The 17,822-nt window shown below is 49.0% G+C and overlaps 1 protein-coding gene across 4 annotated transcripts in view; it reads left to right on the forward strand.

Moving 5' to 3' along the window:
* The window catches only part of KCP (kielin cysteine rich BMP regulator), a 193,396-nt gene extending 181,264 nt beyond the window's left edge, over positions 1–12,132 (forward strand). For all 4 annotated transcript variants that reach the window (XM_033958835.1, XM_033958838.1, XM_033958836.1 and 1 more), the window contains 4 exons: positions 427–528; positions 718–882; positions 4,068–4,365; positions 10,876–12,132. In XM_033958835.1, the coding sequence (XP_033814726.1) occupies positions 427–528; positions 718–882; positions 4,068–4,365; positions 10,876–11,093 (783 nt within the window). In that variant the 3' untranslated portion in view covers positions 11,094–12,132. The remainder of the gene's footprint in view (positions 1–426; positions 529–717; positions 883–4,067; positions 4,366–10,875) is intronic.
* The last annotated feature ends 5,690 nt before the right edge of the window (positions 12,133–17,822 follow it).

Raw genomic sequence — 17,822 nt, forward strand, 5'->3', positions numbered from 1 at the left:
GGGTTGTGAAGTCAGCCAGGGGGTTTTATTCTACTGGTAGATTATCGTAGAAGCACTGAGTATTCAGGCAACACTCCTTAATGCCGAATTGCTGAAAACGCTGACTAGAATAAAAGTAAGCATCATGATTTGATTCTGCATTCTTTGCTGATGGCCTACAGCCTGGCTCCGCCTGAGTAGGCCTGCTCTTGCCATCAGAAGCTAAACAGGGTTAGGCCTGCCTAGTACCTGCATGGGAGATCTCCTGGGACCATCAGGTGGAGCCACATACTGCATGGGAGAAGGCAATAGCAAACCATTCCTGTACTCTGCTGTGAGCAGTGGTGGTTCCACTCAAATGTCCTGAGTGTGTATGCATAACAGTTAGGGGTGATGGTGGTCTTGCTATGTGTATTGACTCTGCGTTAACGCTGCTTGTCTTCTAAGGTGGATTACCAGACAGTGGACCTGCCCTTCCTGAAAGAGCCATATATCTACATTGAGCGAAAAACCAACACGATTCTCCTGAACACAAATATTGGAGTCAAAGTAAGATGATGCAAAAGGAGGATGCCCAGTCTGTGCTACAGCCAGATGCATGGAGGGGGCCTTTATCTTTACTGATGTCAGTCATCGGGAGTGAGATTCCCAATTTGTATTAGGATGGGGTTATGCTTCTTCTGATTTATGTAATACAGTCAGTACAGTAACACTTCTCCCTTCTCAATTCTGTCCCAGGTCCTTTGGAATGGAAAGTCTCATTTGGAGGTCAGTGTGCCTGGGACATATAAGGGCAGCATGTGTGGACTGTGTGGAAACTTCAATAACTACCCGCAGGATGACTTGAGGATCCGCACAGGGCAGATTGTACACTCTGAAGCCACCTTTGGGAACAGTTGGAAGGTGAGAGACTCCTGGAAATGATCAGAACTCTTGTATTGGATGGCAGTTGAGTTCTCCTGGAAGGGATGAGGACCCTCATACCTGACCAGCAAGTAGAAGACTGTATCTGTCTCTCCCTGCCTTTCTATGTACTGCTTCTGTACTTCTTACACATTACTCTAGTGTAGGGGTGGGCAACCATAATCTTTGAGGGCCACAATGCAGTTGGATTTTTAAGATTTCCATAAAAAAAGTTTGGACAAATTCCTGGAGTAAAATTCCATGGTTCATAGACAATTGCGCGCAAGACAATCGCGCGTGGACAAAATCGCGCAGACAACCGAGCGCGAGACAACTGAGTGCAAGACAAACGAGCGGAAGACAATTGACCGTTAAGACAAGTGAGCGCAAAGACAATTGAGCGCAAATTATTTTCCGAAATGTGCACGAGCGGGACAACTGAGCGCAAGACAACTCAGCGCAAGACAACTCAGCGCACTAGAAACTGAGCGCAAGACAACTCGGCGCAAGCAACTGAGCGCAAGACAACTCAGCGCCAGCAACTGAGCGCAAGACAACTTGGCGCAAGCAACTGAGCGCAAGACAACTCAGCGCAAGACAGCTCAGCGCCAGCAACTGAGCGCAAGACAACTCATCGCAACATCGCAAGACAACTCAGCGCCAGCAACTGAGCGCAAGACAACTCAGCGCAGGACAACTCAGTGCAAGACAACTGAGCGCAAGACAACTCAGCGCCAGCAACTGAGCGCAAGACAACTCCGTGCCAGCAACTCAGCGCAAGACGGAAGCACGCGCCGAAGAAAAAGGGGGTTTTGTTGGGGAAGCCCCACAGTTTACTTAATACATATCGCGGCGGCGTTGTGTGGTGTTTGGAGGTTTGTAACTTCCCTCATTATATTGGAAACTTAACTGTTTCCCTGTTTTTTAGGGAAAAAGTGAAGTTTTCAGTAAAATGTGTGGAGTTACATTCCCCCAAACCCCCCACAATGCCCCCACAACGTGGCGTAATCTGTATAAAGTAAAGTGGGGGGTTTAGGGAATCATACTGGACACGCGTTGACGTGATGACGTGTTCACGTGTTCATGTGCTGTATGTGCGTGTGTCCTTCGATGGGCAAGCGGCCTCTAGTGGCGCGCTGAATTGTCATTGCACTGAGTTATCTTGCGCTAAATTGTCTTGCGCTGAGTTGTCGCTGCGCTCAATTGTCTTGCGCTCAAATGTCTTACGCTCGGTTGTTTTTGCGCTTACTTGTCTTGCGCTCAATTGTCTTTGCGCTGAGTTGTCTGCGCGATTTTGTCCATGCGCGATTGTCTTGCGCGCTTTTGACCTGTCACCAAATTCCATAGTCTATTATTAAGACATGGGGGAAGCCTCTGCTTGCCCTGGATCAGTTGCATGGAACGTTGCTACTCTTTGGGGTTCCGGAATCTTGCTACTCTTTGGGGATTCTGCATGGAACGTTGCTACTCTTTGGGTTTTAGCCAGGTACTAGTGACCTGGATTGGCCACCGTGAGAATGGGCTACTGTGCTTGATGAACCATTGGTCTGACCCAGTAAGGCAATTCTTATGGATATGCCTGAGATCTATTTGTATACAATGGAAGCAGTACATGCAAATCAATCTCATGCATATTCATTGTGGAAATCTTAAAAAATATGACCCAGTTGTGGCCCTCACGGACAATGGTTGCCCAGCCCTGCTCAATTGGATCTAAGCTTTCCAAATCTATGCTCAGGATGAGTTACATTCATGTACAGTAAGTATTTCCCCTGCCCCAGAGAGCTTACAATCTAAGTTGCTGCTAAAGCAATGGAGGACTAAGAGACGCGAGATTTGAATCCCAGATTCCTTGGTCCTCAGCTTTGTGTTCTAATCACTAGGCTAATCCTCCACTATATGCACTGGGGCCCAGATTCTCTAAATGGTGTCGGTTTTTTAGGCACTAGTAGGCACCCAAACTCAGTAAAAAAACGACATTGAAACGTTTGTAACTGAGTTTCAAGACGCCTAAAAAATCGACGCTGGAATTACGTCTCCATAGGTGCTTTAGGCCAGTGTTTCTCAACTCGCTCCTGGAATCCCCCCTCGCCAGTCAGCTTTTCAGGATATCCACAATAAATGTGCATGAAAGAAATTTGTATATAATAGAGGCAGTGTATGCAAATCAAGTTTATGCATATTCATTGTGGATATCCTGAAAACTTGGCTGGCGAGGGGGGACTCCAGGAGCGAGTTGAGAAACACTGCTTTAGGCCACCTAAAGCCACTGTGGGCGTGGCTAATGCCAGAAGCCTACGGAGGCGCGATTCACATCATAGGTAGGCGCCGGAAATGTAGGCCAGGAAAACCCTGGCCTACATTTCAGTCGCCTACCTTTGCTGGAGGCGCGATTCTGTACCCGGTGCCATCGTGTGATCATGTGGTTACAGAATCCGGGCCTTGGTGACTTATTTTCCAATATATCACAGAAGCTTAATTAATATGTGAAGGGGGAGGGTGACCTGTCAAATGCATGCATGACAATTGCGCCCCGATAATTGTACGCACGACAAATGCGTGCACTGAATGGGAGGTGACCCCGATGGCGTGTGCACTGAATGGGAGGTGACCCCGATGGCGTGTGCACTGAATGGGAGGTGCACGCACGACAAATGCGTGCACTGAATGGGAGGTGACCCCGATGGTGTGTGCACTGAATGGGAGGTGTCCCAGATGGTGGATTCCCCCCCGCCACTACACTTAAAATATTCACTTGCTATCTAGTGTTAGAGTAAGGTTTACATGATGATTAGGGGAACTCTTTTCATAAGTGGATATCTGGAAGGCCCTGATTTGCTCAGACTCCTCAGGCCTAGTCGCCACCTCAAGCCCCTCCCAAGGGACGGGGCCTGAGGAGTCTGAGCAAATCAGGGCCTTCCAGATATCCACATGGCATATTGAATCACGGGGCGCAATTGACAGTGCTTAATTGTCCTGCGCGTACTTGTCCGTGTGCACAATTGTTGGGGCGCATTTGTCGGGGTGCATTTGTCATGCACGGATTTGTTAGTGTGCGAAGGGGAGAGATCCTGTATTTTTTCATTCTCAGGAGCTGACGGTAAGGGCCATGTTTCCGCTGTTGATGGTCAAGACATGGTGAGTTCCCATTTCACCTCACTGGCTTTGTTGATTGATCTGTGCAGGTGCAAAGTAGCAATCACACCAGTCAGTGCTCAGACGGCCAGGACATAGAGCCATGCAAGGAGGCGGGGTACCGCGCCCATAAGGAGGCCAACGTCAAGTGCAAGACACTCAAGTCCAGGGCCTTTGAGAGCTGCCATGGTGTGGTAGCTCCAGAGGTGTTTTTCGCGTCCTGTGTCTATGACCTCTGCGCCTGTGGCTCCAGCGTAGACGAGTGTCTGTGTGACGCCCTGGAGGCCTACGCATCGGAGTGCCGGGAGGCCGGGATCGTCCTTCAGTGGCGATCTCCTTCACTCTGTGGTAATAGTCCCTCCGCTTTCCTTTCCTCCTGCTTTTATAAGCTTCCAGGTCAGCATCCGTTCTACGGTCCCATGCAGCACTGTACAGATGCATAAGAGATATTATCCCAGGACAAGCAGGCAGCATATTCTTTACGCATGGGTGACGTCACCGACGGAGCCCACGGTACGGACCTTTTTACTAGAAAGTTCTAGTTGGCCGCACCGCGCGTGCGCGAGTGCCTTCCCGCCCGACGGAGGAGAGCGTGGTCCCCAGTTTCTTCGTTTCCGCGGAGCGAAGAAGACGTGCGTTTTTCAACTCCGATTGAAATCCTCTTTTTGCCTTCCCGCTCGCGTTCTTTTTTCGTTTTATTTACCTTCGGGTTCTTTTTTATTTCATTTCCAAAAAAAAAAAAAAAAAAAATATTTTCTTTTTGTTTCGTTTTTTGTCTTTGCCCCGGCGGGGCCTGTTGTCACGATCCAGGCCTCGGGGTTTGATTTTGCGGAGGCCGTGTTCACATTCATGCCCCCGCAGCCCGGTTTTAAGAAGTGCCAGCGGTGTGCACGCCCGATCTCCCTCACTGACCCACACAATTGGTGTTTACAGTGTTTGGGACCGGAGCATCGGGCGGACTTGTGCACCCGCTGTGCCACTCTTAAAAAACGCACTTTGAAGAATCGCCAAATCCAGCAAAGTCTGCTGTTCGGCACCGGCCCGACTATGGACTCGACTTCTTCAACTGCGGCACCATCGAAGTCGGCACCGACCACCTCGACACCGCCTGACATTACATCGGCGCCACCGGCGCCAGGTAAGCCGGCTAAGAAGCCTTCCACCCTTGAGCGCCCTCCCACCTCGGTGGCGACACCGGCTCTTTCGGCTCCACGCCGAACTAAAAAGCGCTCCGCTCCGATATCGGTGAGTGCCTCGTCATCGGCCGCCTCATCGCCGGAGCGTAGAGCGGCACCCATGGAACCAAAGCAGAAAAAAGTGGTTCCGGTGCCAACCCTGGATGACCGCATTGCGGCCATCCTCCAGGATAAGTTGCAGGAACAACTCCAAAAGCAACTAAAACAGCTCTTGCCCTCTATCCTGGCACCGCTGCTTTCGGTACCAGACCGGCCCGAGCCCCACACCGTCCAACCGGTATCCACGCCATCGGTACCTATGGACCCCTCCATGCCCATTCTCTCGGCACCGCATATCCATGCCCATGCCGAGGCCGTAGCTCTGACGACATCCGATCCTCCTCGGGACCGAGCGGAACACCGGTCTTCCCGCGAACCTGACCGGCACCGTTCTTCCCGGGACCGAGACAGACACAGGTCTTCATCCCCCGGTGCCGTCTCGGTACGCTCAGGCAAGTCTCGGTCTAAAGCTCATCATACCGAACCTTCCACTCCAGTCTCTCGGCACGCACACACCGATGTCAGAGACCCGGACCTCTGGGAGGAATCTCCCCTCGGTACCGAGGAGGATGCATCATCGTCGGACGAAGAGCCCTCGGCCCCCGATACCACATCTAAACCTGAGCAATCTTCTTTTTCAAAATTCCTCAGGGAGTTATCGGGGGCCTTATCTTTGCCTCTGGAATCTGATTCCAAGAAGTCACAAGCTTTCCTGGAGGCATTAGATTTCGATCAACCTCCTAAGGAGTTCCTGAAGTTACCCGTGCATGACATCCTACGGGAAACTTTTTATAAAAATTGGGAAAATCCATTAACTGTCCCTGGGGCACCCCGTAAACTGGATAGCCTTTACAGGGTTATCCCAATCCCGGGATTTGATAAACCCCAGCTGCCCCATGAATCTCTCCTGGTTGAGTCCACTTTAAAAAAGACTCAAGGCTCCAGTGTATATGCCTCTACCCCTCCTGGCAGGGAGGGCAAAACTATGGACAAGTTTGGCAAGCGGCTCTACCAGAATGCCATGCTTGCCAACAGGGCAAACAATTACTCTTTCCACTTTTCATTCTACCTGAAACATCTGGTAATGCAACTCTCCGCCATGCAAAAGTACATGCCGGAGCACAAGGTTCCACTATTCCAGCAGCACATCTCCAGCCTGCTTCAACTTAGAAAATTTATGGTGCGCTCCATCTATGACTCCTTTGAGCTCACCTCTCGTGCATCTGCCATCGCTGTGGCCATGCGCCGCCTGGCCTGGCTCAGGGTCTCTGATCTGGATGTCAACCATCAGGACCGACTAGCCAACGCCCCATGTATGGGAGACGAATTGTTCGGAGAGTCTCTGGATACCACCACACAAAAACTCTCCGCCCATGAGACCCGATGGGATACTCTCATTAAACCAAAAAAGAAGGCCCCTCCTGCTCGGCCTTACAAACCACAGTCTTCATACCAGCGCAGGTTCTCCGCTAGGCCGCTTAACCCGCCTTCACAGCAACCTAGGCGGGCTCGCCAACAACACCACAACCAGGCTCGTGCACAGTCTAATCAACCTGCCAAGCCTCTTCCTCCTGCCAAACCTTCTCAGCCCTTTTGACTCCTCTCTCCAGGGCTTAGCCAGTCTTCCACCCTCATTGCCTCTCCCTCAACCAATCGGAGGCAGGCTCCACATTTTTCTCAGCCGTTGGGAGGTCATCACATCGGACCAGTGGGTCCTCAACATCATCCGCCACGGCTACTCTCTCAACTTCCAGACTCTTCCACCAGACAACCCTCCCGTAGAGTCTGCTTCTCTTTCAACTCAAACCCCCCTCCTCCTGAGGGAGGTCCAATCCCTCCTTCTCCTCAATGCCATCGAAGAAGTACCTCTGGAACAAAGGGGCCGGGGATTCTACTCCCGTTACTTTCTGGTTCCAAAAAAGACAGGAGACCTACGTCCCATTCTCGATCTCAGGGACCTCAACAAATGTCTTGTCAAGGAGAAGTTCAGAATGCTCTCCCTTGCCACGCTTTACCCTCATCTCTCTCAGAACGACTGGCTATGTTCCCTGGACCTCAAAGAGGCCTACACTCACATACCAATCAATCCAGCTTCACGTCGCTACCTAAGATTCCAGGTGCACCATCGCCATTATCAGTACAAAGTGCTACCTTTTGGCCTCGCTTCATCACCCAGGGTGTTCACCAAATGCCTCATTGTGGCGGCGGCCTTCCTCAGGTCTCACAACCTCCAGGTGTTTCCCTACTTGGACGATTGGTTGGTGAAAGCACCTACGTCTCCGCTTGTGCTACAAGCCACTCATCATACCATCTCTTTCCTCCACCTCCTGGGGTTCGAGATCAACTACCCCAAGTCGCATCTGCTTCCCACGCAGCGCCTTCAGTTCATTGGAGCAGTTCTCGACACCACACTGATGAGGGCGTTTCTCCCCTCCGACCGTCAGCGGAACCTGCTCCGCCTGTGTCGTCAGGTGCTCCTTCATCACTCCATCTCTGCCAGACAGATGATGGTCCTCCTGGGCCACATGGCCTCGACGGTGCATGTGCTTCCCCTGGCACGACTCCACCTCAGGACACCTCAATGGACTCTGGCCAACCAATGGTCGCAGACCTCGAATCTTCTTTCTCATCCCATCTCTGTGACATCGTCTCTTCAGCAATCTCTACAATGGTGGTTGAACTCCTCAAATCTTTCCAGGGGCCTTCTTTTTCATCTGCCCCCGCATTCCATGACCATCACCACGGATGCCTCCCCTTATGCATGGGGAGCTCACCTGGGAGACCTACGCACCCAAGGTCTTTGGACCCCGCAGGAGCGTCTTCATCACATCAATTTCCTGGAACTACGAGCCATGTTCTATGCTCTCAAGGCCTTCCAGCACCTTCTTTGCCCTCAGGTTCTGCTCCTGTGCACGGACAACCAAGTTGCCATGTACTACATCAACAAACAGGGCGGCACCGGATCTCGCCTCCTTTGTCAGGAGGCTCTTCGCATTTGGACCTGGGCCACGGCCCGCAGTCTCTTCCTCAAGGCTGTCTACATCCAGGGCGAACAGAACTCCCTGGCCGACAATCTCAGCCGCATCCTTCAACCTCACGAGTGGACTTTGGACCCTCCCACGCTCCACTCCATCTTTGCTCGCTGGGGCACTCCGCAGGTGGACCTATTCGCAGCTCCTCACAACCATCAGCTGCCCCAGTTCTGCTCCAGACTCTTCTCTCCTCATCGTCTGGCCCCGGATGCATTCCTTCTCGACTGGACGGATCGGTTCCTCTATGCCTTTCCTCCTCTACCTCTGATGTTGCGGACTTTATCCAAACTCCGCAGGGACGGAGCCACCATGATCCTCATAGCTCCCCGGTGGCCTCGTCAACACTGGTTCTCCCTCCTGCTTCAGCTCAGCTCCAGGGATCCCATTCCTCTGCCTGTGTTTCCTACTCTACTTACACAGCAACATCAGTCTCTACTACATCCCAATCTGTCTTCGCTCCACCTGACAGCTTGGTTTCTCTCGGGCTGACCTCTTCAGGAAATCTGTCTCAGCCTGTCCGTCTCATTTTGGACGCCTCCAGGAAACCGACCACCCTCCAATGTTACCATCAGAAGTGGACCAGGTTCTCCTCTTGGTGCCTCCGTCATCATCACAATCCCACCTCTTTAGCAGTGGAAACTGTTCTGGACTACTTGCTCTCCCTGTCCAATGCAGGCCTCAAGTCTACCTCTATCAGAGTCCATCTCAGTGCCATCACGGCTTTTCATGAACCTGTCTTAGGAAAACCTCTCACGGCTCACCCTCTGGTTTCCCGATTCATGAGGGGCCTCTTCAACATCAAACCACCTCTGAAGCCTCCTCCGGTCGTCTGGGACCTGAATGTGGTTTTATCTGCCCTCATGAAACCTCCCTTTGAGCCGCTTGCCACAACTTCGCTCAAATTTCTGACATGGAAGGTTCTTTTCCTCATTGCCATCACCTCTGCCAGGAGGGTTAGTGAGCTTCATGCACTGGTTGCCGATCCACCGTTCACTATTTTTCACCATGACAAGGTGGTTCTACGCACCCATCCAAAGTTCCTCCCTAAGGTGGTCTCAGCTTTTCACCTCAACCAGTCCATTGTGTTGCCTGTTTTCTTCCCGAAACCTCATTCACATCCCGGAGAACAGGCATTGCACAGTCTTGACTGCAAGCGTGCCCTGGCTTACTATCTTGATCGTACAAGGGCTCACCGCTTGTCCCCTCAGCTCTTCCTGACCTTCGACCCAAATCGTTTGGGTCGACCGGTCTCTAAACGGACGCTATCCAACTGGCTTGCAGCTTGCATCGCGTTCTGTTACGCTCGGGCCGGTCTGTCACTAGACGGTGCTGTCACGGCCCACAGGGTAAGAGCTATGGCCGCTTCTGTTGCTTTCCTCCGTTCCACACCCATTGAGGAAATCTGCAAGGCGGCCACCTGGTCCTCAGTTCACACATTCACTACTCACTACTGTCTGGATGCTTTCTCCAGACGGGATGGGCACTTCGGCCAATCTGTACTTCAGAAATTATTTTCCTAATGGCCAACCATCCCTCCTCCCTCTTTGTTAGCTTGGAGGTCACCCATGCGTAAAGAATATGCTGCCTGCTTGTCCTGGGATAAAGCACAGTTACTTACCGTAACAGGTGTTATCCAGGGACAGCAGGCAGATATTCTTACGTCCCACCCTCCTCCCCGGGTTGGCTTCTTAGCTGGCTTATACTAACTGGGGACCACGCTCTCCTCCGTCAGGCGGGAAGGCACTCGCGCACGCGCGGTGCGGCCAACTAGAACTTTCTAGTAAAAAGGTCCGTACCGTGGGCTCCGTCGGTGACGTCACCCATGCGTAAAGAATATCTGCCTGCTGTCCCTGGATAACACCTGTTACGGTAAGTAACTGTGCTTTTTGTTGAACTTGCAGTCTGGTCAAGGCACAGAGATGTGCATAATGATAATAATAATCCCTTATGTTGCTATTTGAAACTACGTATCACCTTCTCTTCCTTCTCTCTTTCTCTTTCCCTCTAATTTTTTCATCTCTTCTCATCCATCACCAATCCTCTCTTCCCTTTACCATTTATCTTCTCTCTTTTTCTTCCTTTTATCTCTTCTGTGCTTTTTCATTGATCTCCTTTTCTTGCTTCTCCGTTTCTCATTTTTCCTCTCTCTCTCTTCTTTTCCTCTTTTTTAATTCCTTCCCTCATTATCATAGCTTCTATTTTGTCTTACTGCCTCTTTTTCTCTGTCTTGCCCATCTCTTTTTGTTATCTTTTCTGTCTTATCGGATCCCTCTTCCTAACAGTTATCCCTTTCTCATGTTTCCTGTATATCTCATTTTCCCATCTTTTTTTTTTTTTTCTTACTCCCACCCATCTTCTACTTCCCATTTTCTTTCTCTTACTTTTTCCAAGTTTCTCTTTCCCTCATTTTTTCTCTTTTCTTCCCCCTGTTTGTATTTTTATTGGTCTCTTACATGTCTCCATGATCTTAGACAACTTGACTTTGTTCATCTCTGGAAGACTGCGATAGCTTAGGCCCATTGTTTGCCTTCATTCTTCCATACTGAGCTTAGTTTCACAGATCCTACTGTCATGTCTCCTTTCCTTCCCAGCTGTTGGCTGTCCTCATGACCGGGGTTATGTTTTCGATGAGTGTGGACCTCCCTGTCCGAAGACCTGTTTCAACAAGGACGTTCCATTGGGAGTGATAGAATCCCACTGCTTCAAGCCTTGCATCCCAGGCTGCCAGTGTCCTGCTGGACTAGTGGAGCACGAATCCCATTGCATCCTTCCTGAAGCTTGCCCCAAAATTATCTATGGCAATCTATGAAGGCCAATCATGAGGAAGGAAACCCTGAAATGCCTCTACTTCTTCTCCAAACCTTTTTGCTGCCATAGAGCTCGTGGATACCTACCTGGATTGGACTTTTATCACTCTTCCGAGTAGCACGTTCTCTAGGACATAGGACTCCCAGAAAGCCCTATTCCAGAAACACCAATAATAAGACTTCCTCAACTGTCAGAGCCCAAAGCCAGCTAGAAGCTGCTTTGATATGACCATGGTATACCTCAAATCAAGGATAATCAGTTCTATCTTTGTTTACCTGTGCTATTTTCTTCCATTCGTTTGTTACTCTGTCCTGTCATGTCCTTTCCCCCTCTTTCCTTGTTTCTACCACTTCCTCCTTCTCCTCACCACCTTTTGGATAAAGACACTTTGATTCCGATGAGGACCAGCTGGGTGAAATTCTTGCTTGAACTCTGAGGTTTGGTGCTATGAGTGTTCTGAGAGTGAGATGATAATGGAATGAGCTGTGGAAAAAAAAGGCCTACCCGATGACAGTTGAATCCTTCATAATCGAAGACTTTATTTAACACAGTAGAAGATGAGACCTTTACTCGTGGAATTACTGAGGCAAAACCAGGAAGGTCGCATGATTTAAAAAAAAAAAATAATAATAAAACGTTCCTTTCATAGATTTATTTGACAGGGGCAGGGATTATGGAAAGGAGATTGAAATATTCTACCCCTCTTTCCTCCGTCCCCCACTTTTAAGTCTACACATATATAGACTGGAGCCAGAACCCAGGAAGATTTGAGATATTTTTCTTTATTCATTAAGAAAGGGATATTTGTGTAAGGCAGGTTGAAAGAATAACGTTAACCTCCCAGAGAGAGAACCAGGTGTGATTTCAAACTGCTATGGCTGACTTTCGTTCAGTAACAAGGCTGTGGCCATGTCTTGCAATGCCTTCCTCTCACTCAGGCCTTTGTGCAGACTCTAGCTTCAGTTGAGAGTTTTTGCCTCCGAAAATGAATCAGGACCCCTGGAAATAAGAGAGAGGATTAATTGTGAAAAAAAAAAAAAGGACAAAAGTAAACAAAAAAATAAAGGTTTTATTGTTTCGGTGTGTGCCCTCAGATATCACCCTTGGATTTTGAACTTGTGTATTTGACGCATCGCTGAGATAAGCGGTTGAATTTACTTTGCAGAAAAATGTGACTACAAGGTCTTCACCTGTGGCCGACGTTTCAGCAACAAAAGTGGTACCGTAACTAAAGCGCGCGGGACAAATCCGCGACAATCCCGCGCCGGCAATCCGGCTCACGACTTATGCGTGCCGCCTTCAAACAGTTGCTGTTAGCGCTCTGAGGGTGTGTGGGGGGGGAACCTCCCCAGTAAACTTACAAGTGTTGGCGCTTCCGTTGGGGGAGGGGAAACCCCTCCGCACTACACTGAAAACTGCCGTTTTGTTTAGTTTTTTGGGTATTCGGCAGTGCTCCCCCCACCCCCCCAGGAGCGCCAACATGTGTCAGTTTAGTGGGGGGTTCTCCCCCCCCCCCACTTCCTCAGAGCGCAAACAGCTGTTTGAAGGCAGCGTGCATAAGTCCTGCACGCGCGATTGTCGGCGCGGTTATGTCCCTCGCATTTTTGATGCATCACCACAAAAATCAGTAAGCTGCAGACACCTAGGGTATTGAGTGGTAAGATATTGGCAGTCAGTTATCAGTAACTAGTGGTTACATGGAAGCAGATGCCATCTTTCTGACTGAAGACCTTAGGGCTGCATGGGGGTTTACTGTATATTTAATAGAAGTATTAGATGCCTAAGGCAGGGGTGTCAAAGTCCCTCCTCAAGGGCCGCAATCCAGTCAGGTTTTCAGGATTTCCCCAATGATATGCCTTGAAAGCAGTGCATGCAAATAGATCTCATGCATATTCATTGGGGAAATCCTGAAAACCCGACTGGACTGCGGCCCTCGAGGAGGGACTTTGACAACCCTGGTCTAGAGGAAGGCAACTAAAATAGTTGATGGTCTACTTCAGGGGTCTGCAAAGTCCCTCCTTGAGGGCCGAATCCAGTCAGGTTTTCAGGATTTCCCCAATGACTATGCATTGAAAGCAGTGCATGCAAATAGATCTCATGCATAGTCATTGGGGAAATCCTGAAAACCTGACTGGACTGCGGCCCTCGAGGAGGGACTTTGACACCCCTGGCCTAAGGGAAGGTCTCTTGCCATTCTAGTCAGCAAAATGATTGATGTTCTTATATCAAATTTTGGGGTCCTCTTGCTAACATGCACTTAGGGCCTCTTTTACAAAGCCGTGGCAAATACACTGGAGTCTATAAGTGTTCGAGGCATGTGAAAATGAGGATGGAGCTTGCAGGGATGGGACGCAGGGATGCAGATAGATCCCATAAGGATGGAGACAAACACATCCCCGTGTCATTCTCTAGTTCCAGGCATTCAACTCAAGTGAGGCATTGAAAATGGCAGTAAATATTCCTTGTAGCAAAAATGATCGCTATTATAGTCCAGCCACTATGATAAAACAACTCCAGACCATACAAAAACACCGCCCTCAGATTGATCTACTCACTCAAAAAATATGATCACATAACAACTGCCTTCTTAGACTCTCACTGGCTACCCATACAAGCACGAATCCAATTCAAATTCCACTGCCTGATATTCAAAGCATTACAAGGCTCTTCCCTCTCCTATCTAAACAACCGCTTAAACCAAATCTCCACCTCAAGACACAGAAGAACCTCGAATCCTTTCGCCTTCCCCCCACTCAAAGGCACACAACGCAAGAAAATGTTTGACAACCTTCTGGCAACACAAGCAGCAAAAATCAACCATTCCATCTCCAATCTTATGACAATATCAGACAACTTCAAAACATTCAGAAAAGAAATCAAAACCCTGCTTTTCAAAAAATTCATCCAAATATCTTAACCCCTCCTCTTTTACCTCCAGAAGATTCACCGACCTTCAGATAACCTTCCCCCAAATTACCCACCTTAACACCTTCCAATTAAACAAATACCATCAATAGATTGTAACCTACCCTCTCTAACTGCATTCCATATGTATTTTTCATACAGTTCTTCACTGTCCGTTTAATTTCCATCCTATAAGTTCACATAGAATTTTTCTTTTTTCAACCATCTTTATTTTCTCTTCTTTATTAATTTCCAGGTACTTTAGTTAGATTGTGAGCCTTCGGGACAGTAAGGGAATTTTTTAAGTACCTTCTTACTTCTCATTTATAATCTTAATGTATATTTTCTTCAAACCGCTTAGAACCTAACGGATGTAGCGGTATATAAGAAATAAATTACATTACATTACATTACATATTACTAGGGTTACCAGATTTTACTTACGTAAAATCCGTCCCCATAGACCCGCCCAGTTCCATCCGTCTCCGCCCCGCTATGCCCACACCCTGTCCCAGCCTCGTCCTTGCCCCCTCCTCAGCCTGCTCATCGGGAGGGAGGGCATTTGCAGATGCCCGTCCCAAAGCGATCTGCTTTTCAAAACCCAGGCAAAGTGACGGGTTTTGAAAAGCCATCCGGACGCCCGGACATGCCCTCTAAAAAGAGGACATGGCCGGGTAAGTCCGGACGTCTGGTAGCCCTAGCTATTACTGGATTACATCGCTGTTACATTTTTACAAGTTTGGTCATTTTAGAGAGATTGAAATGATTATTTTTTTTTTTTCTTTAAAAGAATCAGGTTGGCCCAGACATGCTGATTACTGGAGTCGTGCCAAGGGGTATTAACAGCTGTGTTTCAGTAGAGAAATAGAGAAGGTTCAGGCAGAGAAACACTGCAGAGTTGATTTATTCTGTCTATTCCCAATGCATTACCATAGAGCAGTGGTCTCAAACTCGCGGCTCGCAGTCTGTACTAGTGCTGCCCGCTCATTGCAGCGTCCTCCGGCTTCACCCCTGGCCTCCTGCTCTTACCTTCAAACAATTACCGCAGCCTGCAGAGAGGATTGCCGGTGCTGTAGCGTTCCTTGCAGGCTGCCATTGTCCTCAGCAGTATCTTCCCTCTGTTGCGATCCTGTCCCTGATGTCAGAGGACGGGCGGGACCGCGGCAGAGGAAACGTGCTGCAGAGGCTGATGGCAGCCTTCAAGGAAGGCTACAGCACCAACGATCCTCTCTGCAGGTTGCGTAATTATCTAAAGGTAAGACCGGGAGGCCAGGGGGGGAAACTGGAGGATGCTGCAAAGAAGGGGGGGAACATGCAGGCCTTCAAGGGAGGAGGGGGGAAGATTTATAAACTATAAAAAGTTTTACCTCATGCAAAATTGTCATTTCGTTAATAAGGCATTCACTATTTTTTCTGCGGCCCTCCAAGTACATACAAATCCAAAATGTGGCCTTGCAAAGGGTTTGAGTTTGAGTCCACTGCCATAAAGCCTACACAATCTCATCTACACGCCTAAAGATCCTTTGGCCTTTTTCCAGGCTTTCTTGAATTATGTTACCGTTTTGTACTTCACTGCCATAGAAGGCTGTCCTATGCATTAAGAAATACATTACCCTTCAGTCTTCTCACTTTTTGCCTGGCTACAGTACACCGTGAAGTCTTACAGCGTACAATAGGAAATCACTGGCTACCATAAGTGACAAACAGATGGACATTCCTTGAGCCTTTATAATGACATATGGTGCTGTTTTTTGCTTCTTCTTTTTTTTGTTGGGGGAGGATTTAAACTGAATAATAGAACCACTGATTTTTGTCTAATTTTATATGATTCATTTACCTGTTGCGTTGGGTGTGACTGCTATAATGTGTTTGTATTTATTACTGATCATCACTCTGTACTCGATGGCTGTGGAATAAAAAGGTGACCTCAAGGGTTTGTCAGTCTTCCTGCGTCTTCCAGCCACTACTCGCAGTAATATTGATCCTTAGCAAAGGGTTTGTGTGAAGTTCATCCACCTCTTGTTGCTTGCCATTTGTTTTGTTTCCGAGAGGACATCAGTCAGTCCAAATACGGGTCACTGCCTCACTGGAGATTCTTGGATGCGTCGGAAGGACGGTAGGACCCGCAGCCCTATTGTCGTCAGCTCAGAGCGTGCTGCAGATTCTGAACTGGAGCCAAAGACATATCATGAACGTCAAGGGTAACAGCACAAAATGTGGAACCTGCAGCTTGTCATTATTCACGGAGTGATAACAGGGGTGTGCGTTGGCCAAAAACGTTCAGTGTGGGCTTTTACTAATTTTTGGACTTTTATCGATTCGTTACGCATGTTCATTTTAGAACCTGACTCAAGACTACAACGGGAGCTCACGGCAGCCATTTCTTATGAGTGACCTGCACGGGGCAGGAGCGTAGGAAGATCGCTCCTGCCCCAAAAGCCCACTAGACCACCAGGTAAGGTCCAGGATGCCGAGGGGAAGACGGGAGGGAGGTGGGGAAGGTCCAGAATGCAGCTTTATTAACCAAAAAAAAAAAATCATGCATAACCAAATCCGTGGATACTGAAACCATAGATTCGGAGGGAGAAGTGTACATACATTGAAGGCCCTGATTTGCTCAGACTCCTCAGGCCCCGTCCCTTGGGAGGAGCTTGAGGTGCCTGAGATGCCTCAAGCCCCTCCCAAGGGATGGGGCCTAAGCAAATCAGGGCCTTCCAGATATCGAGTTATGTAAAGGATGGGTCATTTGGCCTTTATCTGTATCTATGTTTCTATGTTCTGATAATCATCATGTAGCCCTTACCCTAACACTTGATAGGAAGTAAATGTTTTAAGTGTAGTGGGGGGCCCCCTCAAAATGAGGGTTACTTTGTAACCCTCAAAAAGACAAAATAGTATCCAATTGTGGGAGATTATATGACGGGTCACCTCCTATCACAATTGTCGGGGCACATTTGTCATGTGCGCATTTGACGAGTCACTTTTTTCTGCCCCCCGTACCCTTTTAACTTCGCCGGTGCGAGCAGCATCACCAGCTTGCTGCCTTCGTCGGGTCTGACGTAACTTTCTAGGCGCGGGACCCGTAAGTAACGTCAGAGGGAAAGCCAACGATGGCGGGAGCAACAAGATGGCGTTGCTGCTCATGCTGGGGGGGGGGAGAAAGTGAAGACGCATGCAGCTGGGGGACATAGAGAAGGAGGGGCGCTGGCGCCCTCACCAAGACTGCGCCCGGGGCGGACCGCTCCTCCCTCCCTTACCGCGCCACTGCGTGCAGTGTACAACATGAACAACAAAGCACAAGTCCAAACTGTTTAACCGTTAACATCCCAGGCTGTCCACGGTTTGTTGCCATCGATGGGAAAGGCCGTAATTACCATCAGCTGCATTTGATTTGCTAATGTGCGCCACCTTTCGACGAAATGCAGTTAAAGTGTCCTGTTTGCTAGCAAAGCGTTTCCCACGCAATGGCTTCTTCACTTTTGGAATCAAATGCAGCTGATGGTATTCACCGTCTTTCCCCATCGACGGGGAACAGTTTGCACCTCTACTTTGTTGTTCATGTTGTACCACTGTATGCCTTAATAAAACGATGACTTCAAATGCCTGCACTCATCTTTTATTTTATTCAATTTTCTATACTGTTCTCCCAGGACAGCGCAGAACGGTTTACATGAGTTTATTCAGGTACCCAAGAATTTTTCCCTGTCTGTCCCGGTGGGCTCACAATCTATCTAATGTACCTGGGACAATGGGGCGATTAAGTGACTTGCCCAGGGTCACAAGGAGCAGCGTGGGTTTGAACCCACAACCTCAGGGTGCTGAGGCT

This window comes from Geotrypetes seraphini, chromosome 9, assembly GCF_902459505.1.
Source record: "Geotrypetes seraphini chromosome 9, aGeoSer1.1, whole genome shotgun sequence".
NCBI lineage: Eukaryota > Metazoa > Chordata > Amphibia > Gymnophiona > Dermophiidae > Geotrypetes > Geotrypetes seraphini.